Below are 18,438 nucleotides of genomic sequence, written 5' to 3' on the forward strand. Positions count from 1 at the left end.
GAAATAATGCATCAAGAATACCTTTTGTTTTGGGTAGCTTCTGAGTTAACAAGCAATACAAAATGCATCAACCAATCAACTTGCTAATGTGACTTTAAATGGCCTCTAAAATGGAAATTCATTCTTTCCCTTTTTGTTTGCTTTAAGCCTCCAAACCATCAAACTACTAGAGTCTATGAAGATCCATAGTCCTACAGTCAGATTGATCAGATTTGGGATAAAAAGACTTGATAATATTATCCCAATGGGTGAAAGAAATTGGGGGAAAGTTCTTATGAGTGATTAAGGGCTTAACTTTTCAAAGACTATTCTGATGCATGACACCAGAAGAATATGACATAGCTGTTCACTTTGAGTTTATGAACTGTGGTTACCAGTGCTACCTTCATATGGGTTTATCAAGGTTAAGTTTAAAACATCCAGCTATGCAAAAAGCCCTAAACAGAAGGGTGAGGCGACTGAATTACAGTCCTGGCTTTCCCATCAGCATGCCTTGCAACCTCATGCACATCAATGTATGTTTTTTCTGGATTTTTGCTTCCCTCATCCGGGAAGTGAGAACACTGAACCATATTGCTCTATATGATTCTTTTTAGCTCTCCAGTTCTTCAGTTATTCTTTAAGGAGAAAGCACTTGTGTTCTCTGAAGGCTGGTGCTCTTGTTACACCTACCTTGGGACTTATTTGCCAGGAACGTACCACTTGTTACATATCTTCCCTTGCCTGCCACGTCTCCTTTTAGTATGCTTGCCTCAGTTGAAGTAAGAAAGAGGAATTGAATGGAGGTTCTGTTCTCAAAACCATTCTCATAGGTGAAATCTATTTGTGCGGAATCCTATGAGAATCCTATGATAGCTCTTGAAAATTCCTATTGACTAGAATTAGTTTACTGTTGATCTAGAAGTTTTCACTGGGGCCACAGTTAAGGAGTCCCAAGGGGTGACACCTCAGGTAGATTTTTCCTTCTACACCTTCAATCTCAGATCCACAATGGCGGCAGCAGCAAATGCAAAGTCATGGGGTATACCCTGGGGACCGGTAGAAGGAAATAGCTTTTGGAATGCCTTTTTAAACATCAAGTCAAGGAGTTTTATTAAGTGCCCTACATGCTGCAGAGGACAGAAAAAAAACTTTTAAAACTTAGTCTCTGTTTTTTCTTTTTTAAAGAACTGACAAGAGAGAGGATAATTCATGGAGGCAGTAACCAGTATTTGACTGTGGGTTTTTACATCAAATGTTTTGTCTCTAGGAGTGGTTGTATATAAAGCCTCTGGGATAGAAAAACCACATGTTCACAGGTCCATCTTCACCAAAGCCATGCTCAAACAAAAAATTCAATTCTTCTAAGTCAGACTGTGATAAGGAAGCAGTTGAGGTGGACAAAGATACTGAGAGGACAAAGATACTTTTCTGATTACTGAGTGTATTCCCTCTGCTGAGCATTGCTTTTTTGAGGGTAAGCAAAAATCACCAGTAGCTGACTTGGGAGAATGGAAATCTTTTTGCTTACGTGTGGTACCTCAGTGATTACCTACCACTATCTGGAAACTAACTCTTGGAGCAAGCTCAGTGTGGTAAAGTGATAGGTCCCATTTTTTTTTTTTATACTTTCTCCAATAAGGATATAAACAGTAATACTGAGTAAGCATTGTGAAGATCCATTAGTAGACTTTTGGGTGGTCTAAATTCAAAGTGATAGGTGAATAGAAGATACCAGCATGCTTTTATTTTTAATTAATTAGGTTGAGAAGATACACCACCAAATTAACTTTTCTAGACTGTAATTATTGCAGAACTATTGAACTAATGGTTCAAAGTCACTAAAGGCTAAAGTCAAACCACTACTCAATTCAGTCCACTAATAGTGACATATTTGGATTCTCTTTCAGTATCCAAAGCCCCTAAAAGAATTCTGTGGTATAGTATTTTTATTCTTATTTTAAAAGTGAGGAATATAAGACCCAAGGAAATTAAGTGGCTTCTCCAAGGGCATACAGCTGTCAAGTAAGGGGGCTGAATGAGCCCCAAATGTGGAACCTCTGATTTCCAAAGTAATACTTTATTGATCTGTTTCTGCTTTCTGGTGGGGCTGTTTATAGGTAATAAAATGACTATAACTATACTCAAATAGGAAAGATACAAGCAGGAAAAATGAACCAGGCTTTTTCACTCTGAACTGAAAGCCTATGACCACGAAGGGAACAGCCACAAATACTGAAGTCAAAGAAAAAACACTTTTTTTTTTTTCATTTACTCCAAGTGGTCATACTCAAACATCTAAGTACACAATGTTGCTCATTTCTGCCTTCCCATACTGCTGTTACTAAAATAAATGAGTTCCATAGCTATCAGACGAAAAGGAGGGCTTGCAAACACCTTTTTTTTTTTTTTTTGGTAGCCTATAGGAAGAGAGCTTTATTTTCAGAGAGAAGCTTTCAAAACTCTAGTAATTCTTCTCATTGCTTTACCCTGGGCAATGAAACATAGACCCCATTAGCCAGTGACTAATGACTAGTTTGTGTGTCTCTTGCACTCATGGCTTTCCCATCTCTCTGACTGCTTTTCTTCTGGAACCAGTTCTAGTCCACTAGTCCTCAACAAGGTGTAATTTTGCACCATCCCCCTCCCCAGGGGATTTTGGCAACATCTGGACACATTTTTGATTGTCACAACTTGGAGGATGGGACTTCTGGCATCTAGAAGGTAGAAGTCAATCAAATATGGCACTAAACATTTTACAATGCACAGCACAGTCCCTCTCCCCCAGCAAAAAATTATCTGGCCTAAAATGTCAATAGTGCTGAGGTTGAGAAATCCTGTTGTGGATGGCATTGCTGGGGGAGGTGAGTAGGGAGCGGGAGAATAAAGTAGAATTTTAAGACATGCCACTTGGTCTTACAAAAGGGCTGGGGCTGGAGGCAGGAAGGAAGGAGGAGTAAGGAGGCTGAAATGTATACAGTGTCCCCAAGTCAGCTGAATCCAGAATTCCCACCCTTTGTGCTCCTTTCCCCAGTTTCACAGATTATCAGGAGTTGGTTGCATGTAGGTTGGCTCAGCACAGACTTTCTTCATCACTTGCCTCTGATGAAAGACCCATTTCATCAGGGTAAATGGCACAGAGGTAGGACCATCTTCTCAGAACACTCACAGAATTGACTCTATGACTAACCCATTCTGAAAGCTTAAAAGACCCTTCTAACAGCCTTTCTAGTACCTCAGATAGATCACAGGTGAAAGAAGAAAAATCTGAAGAGATTCATAGAGTATTTGCTTGGAAATGTGCAAAAAAAATCAGGTGTAAATTTCTTTTGGCTTAGGGCCGTCAGAGAAATCTCCAGAAAAGAAGCTGATCCAATGACTCGTCAGGCTGTTTCAGATTTTCCAGGAGCACAGCTTTGCTAAGTCATTCCAAAGCAGTTCTACCCAAGTTGACATTGGAGAGAGTGACCAAAGAGTCAGAATAATATAATATATAATAATAATCTAAATCATGACCTGAAGTGGATTTGGAATTCCCTAGGCACATTGAAAGGCCAAGTGCATGATATAGGAAAAAGGCAGGGAATACCTTTGGTTGGTACAAATATCTACAGCAAGGGAGTAACAGTCTCTCACTCTCTGAACTCTCTAATTTCAATCTCAGGAAATTTACTGGAATGAGAACATCACCAAGATCTATATTCATTTGGGTGAGACTGATTGAAGGCATCTCCTGGTCATTGAAATTTATCAGGTAACTTAGACATAAGCATGGTCCATCACAGATAAAGGTGGAATACAGCATGAAATCAGGAAACAGAATCAAGAGTATCTCCTCCTTCTTATTTCTGCACTAATTAGCAGGGGCATGACCTTGGACATGTCCCTTCTCTCTGAGTTTAACTTCTCATGTTTGACTAGATTATTTTTCAAGGCCTTCCAAGCTTACAGCAATCTTCAATTTTACTTTCTGTGAACAATTAGGTAGTTTTATTACAGAGATATATACTTAATCAAGAATCAGGTTCTTGGGTATCTTCCCAGGGACTTCATCATGCCCATTCTCTCTCTCTCTCTTTTTTTTTTTGGCATGGAAACCCTTATCCCTGCACAATGCCTGAGCATTTAATGCAAAAAAGGTTTTCATTTAAAAGACTGTGTGGTCTCTGCTGATTGCACAACTTCTCTTTGTGTCCACACTGCTGCTGATCAAATATTGCAAAGCCATTAATTACCTTCGGACAAATGCAGAGGGCCATGTGCAAAAGTTCTGGCCAATTGCATAAAGTAATATGCCAGATGTAAAGTAAGTGAAGGGTTTTTCTTGGTATTTAAGGTTCAGTGAAAAAGTAAGAGGGGCAGCTATGCCAAGAATGAAAAGCCAGAGCTTGCCAAGTGCTTCTTTAAGGGGCTTTAGCCAATGTGAGACTAAACAATGCATTAAATAGGCATACAACTTACTGCACTTAAAGAATCACATGTCAAATAACAGCTCTTTGTTATGTTTTAAACATGATCTCACATATAGATAAAGACAAGTGAAATGTTCTGTTGTCATCTCCTTAGTCTAACAGCTAATAAGGCCTGGGGACTTGAACTTTCCAGGCAACCAAAAGTAATTCTTTGTGATGTAAGAGCTTGCTGATGTTCCATGGAGAGGTGTAGGATGGTGCTCTGCCAGGGCAGCAGCTCAGTACAGGAATGATTTTTTGCCACCATGGTTGTCAAAGACTCTGGCTGCATAAAAGGGCAAAGGCTTCGTAGCCCATTATGAAGAACAATGAGCAATCTCCTTGGGAGAAATTGCCTGCCTGTTTGCAGAGTGATTCTTTGGTGTAGGCTCTGAAATCAGAAGAAAGTCAGCTAGAGGTTTGAGGTTGGCTCTTTACAGAGACCTTGAGAAATACTGGCATGGTTCATGATGTCTGGACTAAGTATACAAAGACCCAGCTGTATGGAAAACACCAACACTCTTCTGGATCCAAAATGGAGCTATGAGCCTACCAGCCATGAACATCTGAGACCTTCCAATACTCATGGTCTTCAAGCAACTGGTTGAGAGGCACCTGCACTGGTGGAAGCCTCCCATCCAAACCTTCTGCAGCTCCTTTCATGGTCAAGGTGGGAAAGACACTTTCTGCCTGGCTCACACTCTCAGGCTTATGTTGCCTTATGAGCACTTCTCCTTTACTGCCTATCTTATAAAACCCAGAGAGAGAGACGCCTGGTCCAACAAACAGTTCTTCTTCAGTAGGGCTTTGAGAAAAAACAGCAGAACTCATAGCCACTAGGAGAGAAGCACTGGAGGTTTGGTGGCCAAGAAAGAAGAAAAGTTGAAGTTGCCCAGAGGAAGGAATCCCCCGGATCATAAGGCATACCTTTGTGCTCATTGGGGAGCTGCGGTGTGCCGTCTGAGTGGAGTCCAGTCTGTGAAGGCAGGGGACTCAAATGGCAGCAGCCTCTAATCAAAAAAACTTTTCTTGTACAGCCTAAAGAAATTCTTTAAGTATTTCCTAAGTTTTTCTAGAAGGTAAACTGTAGGGTCATTCCATGGGTGTCTCCCTTGAGTCTCCTTTCAAAAAAGTTCAGAATCAACTGCACCCCCAGGGGTTTCTGTTCCTGCTCTCCCAGAAGATGCCAAGGCTTTCTGGAAGCATATCTCTACGCTGCAACACTTTGGACCTTTAAACAATGTGAATGGGCAGATGGACGTGTTTCCTGGACACAAGAGACCTTGACTTTGGCTCTGGATCCATCCAGTAAGGTAAAGCACAGACTCTCTGTGTCTCACTTTTCTCACTTGTCCAGTGAAGCAATGATTTTTACCTTCTAAGCCTGGGGGAAAGACAAAGTAAGAGAGCTGCTACAACAGGATTTTGAAAAAATGAAAATGCTAGTCAAGCATAAGACATCCTTTGTGCTACTGATACTACTGTAAGTGTTACTATTAGCAACAGGTTTTATCAGCTGCCCCTATAGAGAGAAATAGGTTTCCCTAGTGGCTCAGATGGTAAAGAATCTGCCTGCAATGCAGGAGACCTGGGTTTGATCCCTGGGTTGGGAAGATCCCCTGGAGGAGGAAATGACAATGCATCCCAGTATTCTTGTCTGGAGAATCCCACGGACAGAGGAGTCTGGCAGGCTACAGTCTATAGGATTGCACAGAGTTGGACATGACTGAAGCAACTTAGCACACATCGAGGGAAATGAGTATGTAATGAATCAGGCTGCCCAGACCTTTGCAGTAGACTTTGTGACTGATCCCAGAAGAGAATAAATAAGTATAATTGCTAATGTGTTTATGATGCTTACCATGTGCCAGGCAGCATTCTAATTTAATATGTTCTAATAGATTAACCAGTTCTGTGAGGTAGTCCTTGTTTTGGAGATGAGGAAATTAAAGAACAAAGAGGTTAAGTGACTTGCTCGATGCCACCCACCAAGTAAGTTACAGAGCTAGAATTTACATCTTGGATTCTTGGCAGTAGAGACCACACTTGGCCTTGACTCCTTCCTTCTCTTGCTTCTTGTAACTGTTCATCAGGGAGAAGATGGTCTTGAGGCGCTTGACCATATCAGAAAAATGCAAATTATTTCATTTGCAATATTGCAATATTTTCTAAATTTGCACAGAAATCATCACGTTCTTAGAAGTCCCTTGGTTGCCCAGACTAGTCCTCTTGGGCATATTTAAAGAGTAGTCGCCACTAGTGAAGGTCAATATAAAAACTCACTGTTTCTCTTTAAGAATATTTGTGGCCTGTTAGCTTAGTGGTGCTAATGAGGCCAGGGCCAAGGTCAAATCCCACATGTTCCAATTAGCTTCAAAGAGAAAATCACAGCCAGTGACTGCACCTCTAACTTTGACCAGCTGTCATACAGATGCATAGCTGGAGGTCTAAGGGGTGCCAAGCCAAGGAATGCAAATGGTGTAGCTCAAATCCAGCCCCACTCAAAGCAATGCTAATGGTGGCTGAGTGTGTCTTTGGATGGTCCCAGTGCTGTACTCTCTTCTTTAATTGGATAGGCAGTCTCAAAAGCCTGGGAAAGGCTTTTAGTCAAGGTTTAGAAGACTATAGATTCAATCTGCCCCTCTAATTTATAAAGAGCAGCTAAAAACTGACCTACTTAACTGTCCTCACTTTCAGGAGACTGAAAAAATGTAAAGTTAGTCCTTTGTAATGTCAGTTAGTCCTTCCTAGCAAAGAAAAGTGGCAATCTGTTTTCATGAGGTGTGTGCTTCTTTGGCCAGATGACTTGCATGTATTTGGTCATGTCTGAGCTTCTATTCCATTCCTGAGGGGTTGGAACTCAGCTTAAAACAAAATAAAACAAAGGCACTGGCTTCTCTTGCTTTAAGTAGGCGGGGTCCCCTATCTGGGGATGAACAGAAATTATGTGAAGAAGATAAAGGAGTCTAAAATGTTCTTTGGTCACTATTTAAATCCAAGATTCTCCTTTTCTTGAATAGTACCAAATCCTTGTTAATTACAACCTAGACTATGAGTCTGTTAAAAGTTAGAAGAGGTCATTTACTTGAACAAAATCCCCTTGTTTTATAGACAAGGACATTTTGGCCCAGGAAGTTTAAATGCCTGCCAAAGTCATACAGCTAATGAATGACAGGTCTGGGAGCAGTTTTCTGAGCACTATATTTCAAATGAAAGAAGCTTGAGTTAATAATAATAACCTCAATCTAGGAAGGTTGTTGCAATCAATAACAATGAAATTCATAGCAAAGTTTTACTTAAACTCTTTATAAAACAGTATGTTTTAACACATGAAGAATGCCATTCATTTATTCAGACCTGTTCTTAATCAGTATGCATTGGAAGTATATTTTACAAAAGCTATAAATCTGGACTAACCAAAAGGGTATCCAACTTTCCTTTCTAATTGATTTACTTCTCCTTTTTCCCAGACCGCAGAGATAAAGCATATACAGTTTATTTAAGGGACTGTTTATAGACTCTTAAAACTAAAAAGGACCCCAGAAACTCGCTTTCTTTTGGTTGCTCTTAATTGAAACCATTCAAGGTGGTTGGTTGTCTGTCAATTTTTAAAGTATCTTCAAGGAGAGAAATTCCACAAGCCTCTAAAGCATATGTTAAAATGGTTAATCACCATGACTGTCAAAAATAGTATCTATGGCAAGCTGAACTTCTCCTATTTCACTTGAAGCTCTTTTCCTCTTGCTCTGTTCCATGCACAGCAAGGTTGTGACAAACTGCTCTCTATGAGCCTCCTGCATCAATCCGGAAAGATAATAGCTAGCTCTTTCCCAATGTGCCAACTCCATTAGGCCACCATTTTTCTCCCAAGACTGTGAAAGTACACGACTGGTTGACATGCTCTCTTACTAGGATACATAGGGAGAAATCAATACTTAGCTCTTCTTTGCAACTTTCATTGCATGCAATGTCTGTTGAAGCTGTGTTAATTATAGAGGAACTTTTGCACTTATGCTGGGAAGATGTTTACAAAACAGATAATTGAGAAGGTGGCATGCTCTGTGCTCTAGTGACACAGGTTTGTAGAGAAATAGGAACTCGTTTAGAACATTGGGTTGATAGATACAAAATAATTGTTACCCCCAAAAAAGTTATTCAGGACAGTTCTGTCTCTTAATAGGGTTTAAAATTCCCCTTGTTAAATATTCTGGCCCAGTAAAAAAGATAGATGTGGAGGTAACATTTATTTAGATGTTTGCATTTCAAACCCCCTTCCACAGTTAGACAAAATCCATACATTCAAAATGGATTTGAAGCAGCTTAAAATGAAGCTTGCAGCCACAATAAAACTTTGAAAGGGGTAAAAATAATAATAAGAGTCAATTGACAGGGGATAGAGGTAGGGAAGACTGCTTTCCTCTAAAAAGTATTTCAAAGGCTGTAAGTGCTTAGAGCTGACTTCTTCACACACAGTAAATCTCAAGGGACAAAAAGGAAACTCAATAAAATTTGTTGACAACAGTTAATGCCTTTAAGAATAATTGGCTCAGACACGAAACAGAGCATCAATGTAGCTTAGGGAGGATCTAAATGCCGCCTCTAAGTCATTGCTGGTATACGTTGTATTCAGTTGAAAAGATAAAGTTTTATCGAATAGCTGGGTAAATATGAGACAAGAAGAATTGTCCAAAGTACCTGACAAACCTAATTCTTGATGATTCTGAAGACTAAGATCCCAAACAAGTCATGCCATTACATTCAATGGGATTCAATTCAATTCAGTCCTGCCAGTTCAACAGTCAAACTTGAACTGCAGCTATATCAGCCAGGCATTGAGCTAGATACTGGGATTCAATGGTAAACAATCTGGCCTTTGATATCAAGGAGCCTGTTGAAAGGGTAGATCTTGGTCAGCTGATTTTAAAAATGGGAAAAGTATTTAGGAAAAGCATAAAGGATTGCATTTTTCTTCCATAATTATTTTCCTCTATGATACTTGATAATACTTTTTTTTAACATCCTAACTAGACTGTGAGTTTCTTGAAGGCAAAGTTAATCTCTCATTCATTTTGAGGTATCTCACTCATGGCTATACAGTATCTTACACATAGCAGAGGATCAATCACTGTTCTGAATTAAACAATTTAAAGGGGTTAACTTCTCTTGGGCAAAAAGGCTAGTCCAGTTGACTAGAAAATTAACAAGAATACTTTTGTGCATGAAAGTTTATGTCAGACAAATAATTTACATTGTCACAGAGTTCTATAAACCAGAACTTATGAAACCTAGGTTCTCAATAATAAAACACAGTTTATAAAACCACTTTCTATCCAAAGTTATAGTCTATACATAAGTAGTTGCCATGTAGAAACTTCTCCTTTCAAATGATTAAGATAGAATTAAAACACATTTGTAAAATTTGATCATTTGAGTAATAGAATGCCTTCCAGTGAGTTGAAATCAGTTTCCATCATAGTTGTCTGATACTCTTAATTCTTTGTGTGAACATATATAAGTATCAAAGGGTAACTTGGGATCAAATTATTATTTTTTCTTTCTCATTTTTTGTCATTTAATTTGTCATGTAAGCATCACAGTCATAGAAAGATCCAGTTTCCATGCACTGTGCATGGAAATCCTGGAGCATGTCACCTCAAACGTGGCAATTCAACCTGGCACATAACCCAAGACACTTGGGGGCTCAGCCATCACCTAGTGAACTGGATAAAAGGGAATGGCACAAATGGATTATCAAAGCAAAAAGAAAGTCCTCTTGGGCATAATAACTGAGACCCACTTATCCATTTTTTAAAATGTGGATCAGTTGTAGCAAAGTAAAGAATAGTGACAAGCCATCGCTGGGTGATGTCGATGTGACACATTTGCCTTCTGCCAGATATTCTGAAGGTAAAACAGGTCTGCTATTCGAAAAACACTCACCAAATGAACTCATTCGTCTGCGCAGAAACAGAGAATGGGACAGAATCGCTTTATTGCCAGAAAAATAAATGAACTCACTCAAAGCGTTGGCTGGAAGCAGAGGGTGGGAATTTGCCCATTCAAAGAGTAGAAAGTACTTCTCACTCTCTGTCACCAGTTGTTGAAAAACTATTTGTCACTGAATCTACAATGAGTACAGACCATCAACGTGCCTATCAACCTCTTCCTTCCCTTTCTCCCTACCCATCCCAGACTGCTACATTCACAGACCCCTCCTTCCAGCCTCTCTCTCTCTCACACACACCTTCCTGGGAAGAAGAGAGAGACTGGAAGTGTGTGAGTCATCACAGGAGCTATTCAAAGCCTCGTGGGTGACTGAGGTAAGCTGTCTACACTTAAGCCACATGAACCTCTAAGAATGATTCACAGTCCTGAAGACCTGAGTGTCAGTTTCCTGAAACTCTCTAAACTTGCAAAGAATTAAACAGAATGAGCATCTGGCTTTCCATCACTCAGTGTCCTGTAACATATATGAGCCAGATGCCTCTGAGGTGTGTTCTCTAAGGGATCCATTCCCTCAGGCAGCAGGGACTCCTGTTTGTGTTTATTATTTATCTGCAAGTGTGGACTTGGCTGTCTGCTTTTTATTGACTGTTGACTTTTTAACCACCTGAGACCTACTTATGGGATAAGTGACCTTGCACTTGTCAGAAACCCTTTTCCAGATGGAGACATCACTGGAGAGCCCCAGAGAAGGGTGACATCAAAGGAAGGCAACAACAAAGACTCAAGGTCAGTGTGAACTGAGGGCAAATGAACTCAGCATTTCAGTTTGCATTGAGCGAGAGCCTGTGTCTTTGCAAATGTGCCTTTCAGCGACATCACCTTCTGTCTGTTCGGGGTGATTTCATATCACATGGAGACATCTGGGATGTGCCCCTTTGCCAAGTCCAACTTCCTAGTTTCCTCCAAGTGACCTAGCACTTAAAACATCCCTACATATTCACATATGTCGGTACATGCACCCACAGATCTGGAAAACCAAAACCTCAATCCCCCAGGGCCATTTTGTCCTGTCTTTTCCCCGGAAGGAATGGAATAGTGAGGGCAGAGCAGAATAGTTGCGGGAAAGCCTAGCGGGAAATAGTTAAAAGACAAACTGCTAAGGAGAAAAATTCCATCCAAAATCTGCAAAACGTGCCACGGCCCCGCTGAAACGCTAGGCTTGCGTTAAGGTGAGGAATCTCGGAGGCCGAGGACGGCTGCCAGCCACAGGCAGTCATTCAGTTCTTCGCACACTCCCCGCAGTTGTAAATCCACAGAGCAGCGAGAGGGAGGCTACTTACTGAAATAAAAGCCCCTGTCTCCGCACACGAACTGGAGAGCGTCCACCAACTCAGCCCCGCAGAGGGTCTCGGGTCCTGCTGTGGCAGAGCTGGTGAAGGCGAGCAAGCACAGGGCCAGATAGAAGAGATGCGAGGAGGATGTGACGGGCATCTTCACCTGCTGAAAGAGCAGAAGGAGGGTCATCTTCCTCCTGGGTCTTTGCCAGGGGAGTAGGGGCAAGGCAAGGGTGCCTTTACCCCAGCTCTGCATTCCTGTTATTAATCAAAACTATCCCCTCAGGAGTGCAACAAGGTGTGTGGGTGACCTCTGAGCAGGTCTTGGCATCATGCTGAGTTTAATCCTCTTGCTACTGTGAAACCTTGGGGAAGTCCTTCTTGAACCCTTTCTTTATGGGTTCCTATTACAATTCAATGAGATAAATGTCCTGAAACATTTAATGTGTGAAGGTGAAAGATGCTCTTATTGCACGCCACTCAGAGATCCTGGTAAACCTTTGGAATCGTCAAAGGTTAATTTGTGCTCAGTCCAGACTTGGGACCAGATATGTTTTATTAATTTAAATTCTCTCAAATTGGCCATCCACAGATGGCATGTGCATTCATTACTGACCAGAATATTAAATTAACCAGAACGTCATTCCCCAGCTACTGATTAAAGAGAATTTACTGCAGCTGAAAAAGAACTTGTGAACATACTATATATCATTATAGCTTTTTTTTTCCACTTAAGAGGGGCAGAGACAGAAACAGAGGGAGAGAAACTGAGCGATTTCTTACCTGTAGAACATCAGCAGTTAACAACTACAAGTAAAAGTTAAAAACCAGGAACAGGAAACATCTGAGAATTTCAGAATGAAACTGGTTTATGGTAAGTAAACCCGACTCCTTTTGCATTCTAAAGCCCCTTGTGTCAAGCTCAATATCAGATCAACACACGTGTATACAGTGCCTTCCACGAACAGGGAACGGGGCTCAAAACCTGCAGAAGTCTTTCTTTTTTTTAAGTCTCAGGAATTCTGACTTCATCATTTGGAGGTACTTAAGTGTCACTGTATCTTTTTTATAGCAGAGACCCCTGGTTGGCTTGACTTAGCCAGTGACAGACAGCCAACTGTCAGCCCTGCCAGAGGCAGGATTCCTGTGGCTCAAGTCTCCATCCTTGCTCTCAGCAGTGAAACAATGCAAAGGTGATCATTAAATTTTTCCACATTGCTACTTGTGGCACAAAGATGTGGTTTCTTCTAGGAAGCCTCCCAAGGTGAGTAGCTTTATCCCTCTCAGATGCATTTACTTTCAGCAGCATCAGCAGAGTCAGTGACAGGATGTTAAACCAGGGACCCTATCAAAAGGTCATAGAGTTAAACTGGAAACTATCATTATGAAAAGAGGCTTTTCTGAACCTCCCACTGGTGGCAGGTCCATTCGACTCCATCACTTTCAAAGAAACAGGCTCAGTCATTTATTTTCCGACCACCTTCCTTGCCCTCCCTGGTCTCTTAATGGCTCTCTACATCAGTGGCAAAGTTTGCTCCATCACTGTAATTAAGATTTCCATTTTTGTGGCCAGACTTTCAGTTCAGCAACTGGGGAAAAATACCCGTAAACCCCTGATTCTCGTTAACACAACGTAAATATTTAGTTAATACTTGTAAAACATTTGAAGATGAAAAGCGTCCTCTATTTGCAAATCATCATAAATAATAGACATAAAATAGAAGAGGAGGTGAAAGCTTGATGGAGAATTTCTTCCATTTTCTCCATAGGACCTGTTCATGGAAACCCTCCACCCCCACATAGCCAAAGCCACAGGGACTGCTAGAAACAAGTTGTCATCCAATCCTCATCTTTCTTAGTTATAAAATAATCGGTGGGAGTTTTCCCTTTCAGTATTTCCAGTGGAAATCTCAACAAGTCCAAGCCAATTGGACTTCCTTGCCCTTTTCAAAAGAGAACACTCATAATTGATCTTACAGAACATACCCCACACTCTGGCAACCAGCCAGTTCTAGAACGTATGCTATTTTGCCAGTCCTATTTCTCCATTGCTCCCTTCTTTGTTGAGTTAATGGTGAAGCTTAAGGCAAAGCACCTGCAACTGTAGATGCCTTCAGGTTCTTCAGTTATGAAATCCAGGGAAAAAGGAACTCAAAACCTCAGGGAATTGAGAACTTCATTAGATGTCAACATTATACTTTTAATAGCTATTTCTTTTGTATAACACATTTAAACTCAGCAATACCTATCAGTCTCTAGCATTTAAGAATTTAAGATTATTTTTTACAGATTTCCCCCTTTCCTTTCTTCCTTTTTCCCCCTTTTTGCTGAGTTATGTTCTCAGATAAATATCAGCACTTATAGTTCTAGGACAAGATAGAACCTCTAGTGCATTTTCTTTTAGTTCAGGAAACAGTCCATCACACCCACAGAGAACCAGAGAATTTATCACATTATGTTCCCCCAAAAGAAAACAATAAAGAATTTGCTTAGGAGTTAAAAGTTTGAAATGAGTGGCCCCATATGTTCATCATTTCCTTGGCCTTTTATTTTTCCAAACACAAAGGAAATGAAGAGAGAGAAAGGAGAGATCTGAAAGAAAGAAATAAAAGAAGAACTAGAAAGAGAAGAAAAAAAAATTCCAGAGCACTCTTTCTCAAAAATCATTCACAAATTCAAAATTTTAAAGACCTTTCTTTTTATCTTAAATAAATGTAATATCAATTGGTTCCAGATGTCTGGGTTACAATAAAAATGCCCAGCAAAATTTGAGGGCAATAGTCATAAGAAAATACTCACTGTAGGTGTAACCATTTTTGTTTGTTCCAGATCTTTTACAGCAGGTCAGGGTGGGTATTATGAGACTGATGTGAATAGAAAACTGAGGACTTAAAAACATGTGCTGCTTTGTGGGTGGGGTTTGTGAAAGCATCTAGTTACATTTGGACACCCAGGCAGGTATGCTATGAGCCTGGGTAAACTGCCTTTTGTCCATTCAGACAATAAACAAATTCCACGGCTGGGATCTGAGTCAATCTTTTCCTCCCAATCAAGCCACCGATTTCCATCGTGTGCCTATTGTAGCCATCCTGGACAGGGACCGAAGCTCCAGTCCTCCCCTGTGCCCTCTTCCCTCTGACTCAAACACTTGGAAATATCTTGAGACTCACAGTACAATCAGCTTGTGAGCTCTGCCTGGCAGACACCTTTACTCATTGAATTACATTTGAAAGAACCACGTAGCTCCCTGAAACCACTTCCTGCTCCAAGTACAGGAAAAGGCAACAACTTACGGCTAGCTAGCTCTACTTCTGAAAAGTTCAGCGTACACAGCATGGAAAGTTCATTTGGAGTTTTCCAAACTTGTAATTAATGCAGAGATAACACTACACAGCCCCTTTTAGGAACATCTAAGTAGGGAGACAAAATCCCCAGCTATCAGACCACATAGCATATGTGTATCCTGACTTCATTTCTTTTAAAAGCAAGGTAGCCAGTGCGCATCTTGGCATCTCAAGGGCAGCAGGATCAGGTGCCCGACAAGGATGTATTCTTAACTCCTAAGCCACTGGCTTGACTAAGAAAAGTCCTAGTGGTGGAGTACTTGAAAGCAGCAAACGAGTGCTGGACTAAGCGGTAGGGAAGTATCATGAATTGAGCCCACAGGCAATTGCATCGGGGAGCCAGTGACAGCAGCTTAAAAATGCTTGCAAATTGGAAAAATACAAGTCTTGAAAGATATAATTTTGCTTAGAATGGAAACTTGAACTAGGGCCAGTTATTGGAAAGGAGAAGTCAGTGTATTGACAACGCTAGCCAAATTTACCTAAAGAGACTTTACAATCCCAAATACAAAATCCGCGTTTTACAACACAAAACCCCAAGTCCAAACTTCGCCCCTGAGAGTCCTCTTCAAAAGAAAAAACTTGGAATAGCAGTTGCTAGAAAGTTTCCGCTTTCCATATACAGTGTGCATTTGTTTAAATTATCCGAATATGCAAGGTCAGCAGGAGTTCTTAAGGAGTTCTTTTTCAGAAGAGCAAATGAAACTTCACTCTAACTTTGACTCTCTGGGCATAAGTGCAGAGAGTTCCGGGACCTTAGCTCCAAAGATCATATTTAAAAGCTTTAATATCATTTAAAATGTAACTTTGTATGTGCCATGCCGTGTAATCAAAAGTCCTGGCAAGTTACACACACACACACCACACACACACACAGTCCTACATACACATGAACATGGTCTTAAAAATAAAACATCTGCACCTGCAAAAAAATCCAAAAGTTCATATCCATGCCCTATAGCCCTTAACCATAGATAGGATTTAAAGGAATCTTCTATAATGACACCACTCAAGCCCTGAAGAAGTGGAGGATTTAGCATAAGTACCTTGCAATAGTTTTTACTCATACAGATATCTGTGCAAAGGCATTTATCTCCCGGAGCTATTTTTTCAGATCCCACAGAATTGCATATTCAGCAATTTATAAATAACTCCCAGTGCCGAAACAATGAAAATTCTAAAGTGAAGAACATTTCTAAGCAGAAGCAAACAGTACACAATTTAAAGAAAATTCCCCAATGACTTCAAAGAGTAAGAAATATTTACCTTCAAGAAATCACAAAAGCAGCACTTAAATAATTGGGTTGGAAGACTGCTGATTTTTCCCATTGCTTCTGAAGTGCAAAGTCTGGAAATGAATTGGTTAGCAGGAATAATGAGGCAAAAAGAAATCCAGGGAGATGGGAGATGTTGAGAGCAATGTCACATTTCAATTTTGAGGACTTTATTCCATTGCGCAGGCTCTATCTGCTCTGAATTTAGCAGTGACAGTGAGATTTAGCAAACAGAAGAGGGATTTAGAGAAAATCCTCACATTTATCTACAAAACACAGACACTGTAGACAGGAAACAGCTGGGGGAACGCTTGCCTTCTCTCTCTCTCCCTCTTCTGGCAAAGTTATCGAGTAAGGACTTTTTTGGGCATGGTGACAAATAACATCATACCTTTGCATTTTAAAACTAGAGCACAGAAGCATTTTTTTCCCTTAAAAGAATGTGTGTTAGTGACAAGAGGAGCAGACGTTAAAATACTGATGCTGTCCTCTGATTAACTTTCTCCCGGGCACGAAGACACGCACATCTGCTGATACACCTTACCAGAATGAAAGGACTATTCGTGGAGGATGGGCGAGCAATCTTATATTCCAGAGCCAACACAAAATTTAAAAAACAAGAAATGAAAAAAAGACCATCTCAAGCATACTCTATGATTTTAACCCTCAAACGACCAGGGTAAACTAGACTGGAAGACAGCGCTGGGATGACCCCTCGTCCTAGTTGCCAAGTGAGGAGAATGATCTCATTTCCTAGAACCTGGAAAGGGGCAGGCAGCTTTGTAATTGGCTCCCCTCAGGACACTGTCTCATGCTTTTTGCCCACGACAGGGCAAAGATTTTGCTGAGCTGTAAAGCCAACTGAAAAAATAAAATCGAATATTTTTCTTCCTTCCTCTGCTCTGCTGCTTGGCCCCCACCCCGACCCCCACCCCACCCCAGGGGAAGGGCATCTGAGGGGCAAATGATTTTCCCATTGTTCATATTTTTCTGCATAACTTGAACCTGTGTGTGTGTGTGTGTATTTGTGTGTGTGTGTGTGCACGTGAGTGCATTTTCTTTCCCCCATTTTTGTGTATTCTAAATAACACCAGCTGGCTAGCAATACCCTCTCAAGGGTTATGATGTCATTCAAATCTCTCAGCTGGATGAGTGGCCAGCAACATGGTCCAAGCCAGCTGTTTTGCTATTTATAATGTATACTTGCCTTTGCCATTGAGGATCAAGTTGTGATCTTTTGTCGATAGAGTTTGTACCAATTTCTCATCAGTTTTGTGAAGGAGGAGATAAGAAAGTGGATTATGAAATAAGATTGCAAAAGCCCAGGTTAGACATCTCACTTTCCCTGGGGTCTATTGGGGCATGGTTTTCTGGAATGGTGGGAATAGCCTGGACCTTGTATTTCTCCCTCTTGATTCTCAGGGGACACAGTGATCCTGACGCTTTGACTGAAAACAAAGGTTTGCTTGAAACTCCTGTCTGGGTCTTTATAGCCATGGACAGGAAGTTGTTTGCAGAGGTGGATGCCCTCAAAGGAAAACCTGATTGGTTTTGAAAGAGGGTTGAGTTTGCTCAAGCCTTCTCTGTGATTACACTTGGGGCAGTGTTTACCCTCGAGAAAGACAAGTTAGACATGAGGAGCGAGGCCATTTCAATAGTACACTATCTTCAGTATTCAGTGAGTGCGTGCCTACTGTGTGCCCCGTTACACACATCACAGGGGCTTTCAACACTGTCATGTGGTGGGATGCACCCTTTTAAAAATGTGAAAAGTGCACACTTTCTCTGGAAAGACAGGGAAGTGAAACTACTCAGAATACAGGATGGGGGAGGAGGGGTGTGTCATGAGAGGCTTTGAAATGCAAAGTTGGGAGGTTTCAGGGGATGAGATTTGACCTGAAGAGTCTAGAGATATGCATCATCAAGAGGTAGGCTGGGGGGCATCTTCAGGTGTGGGGTCAAGTCCTGTACTTTGAGAAGAATCCAAGACCTCCTTTTATGAGCCCCACTTCATGTATTTAACTTAGGAATTGTTCATTACAAATCTGGGGTTTGGGTTTTTTTTCCTTCAGCTTCAGCACATCACACCTTTCGTGAAAAAAGCCCAGCC

General features: G+C 40.9%; 1 protein-coding gene across 7 annotated transcripts in view; it reads right to left on the reverse strand.

Annotated features, from left to right (window-relative positions):
• Positions 1-17,125, reverse strand: part of IGF1 (insulin like growth factor 1) — an 81,334-nt gene extending 64,209 nt beyond the window's left edge. The window contains exons 1-3 of one of the 7 annotated variants that reach the window (XM_055394523.2): positions 16,873-17,125; positions 16,321-16,402; positions 11,717-11,873 (exon numbers count right to left, since the gene is read on the reverse strand). In XM_055394523.2, coding sequence (XP_055250498.1) covers positions 11,717-11,873; positions 16,321-16,383 — 220 coding nt within the window. In that variant the 5' untranslated portion in view covers positions 16,384-16,402; positions 16,873-17,125. Of the gene's footprint in view, positions 1-11,716; positions 11,877-14,509; positions 15,547-16,320; positions 16,656-16,872 lie in introns of those variants that run through there. The other 6 variants (XM_055394522.2, XM_055394527.2, XM_055394525.2 and 3 more) reach the window with 6 other exon arrangements.
• Between the last annotated feature and the right edge of the window lie 1,313 nt (positions 17,126-18,438).

This window comes from Moschus berezovskii, chromosome 6, assembly GCF_049115385.1.
Source record: "Moschus berezovskii isolate FMDL1 chromosome 6, NW_MosBer_1.0, whole genome shotgun sequence".
In the NCBI taxonomy this organism is placed as follows: Eukaryota; Metazoa; Chordata; class Mammalia; order Artiodactyla; family Moschidae; genus Moschus; species Moschus berezovskii.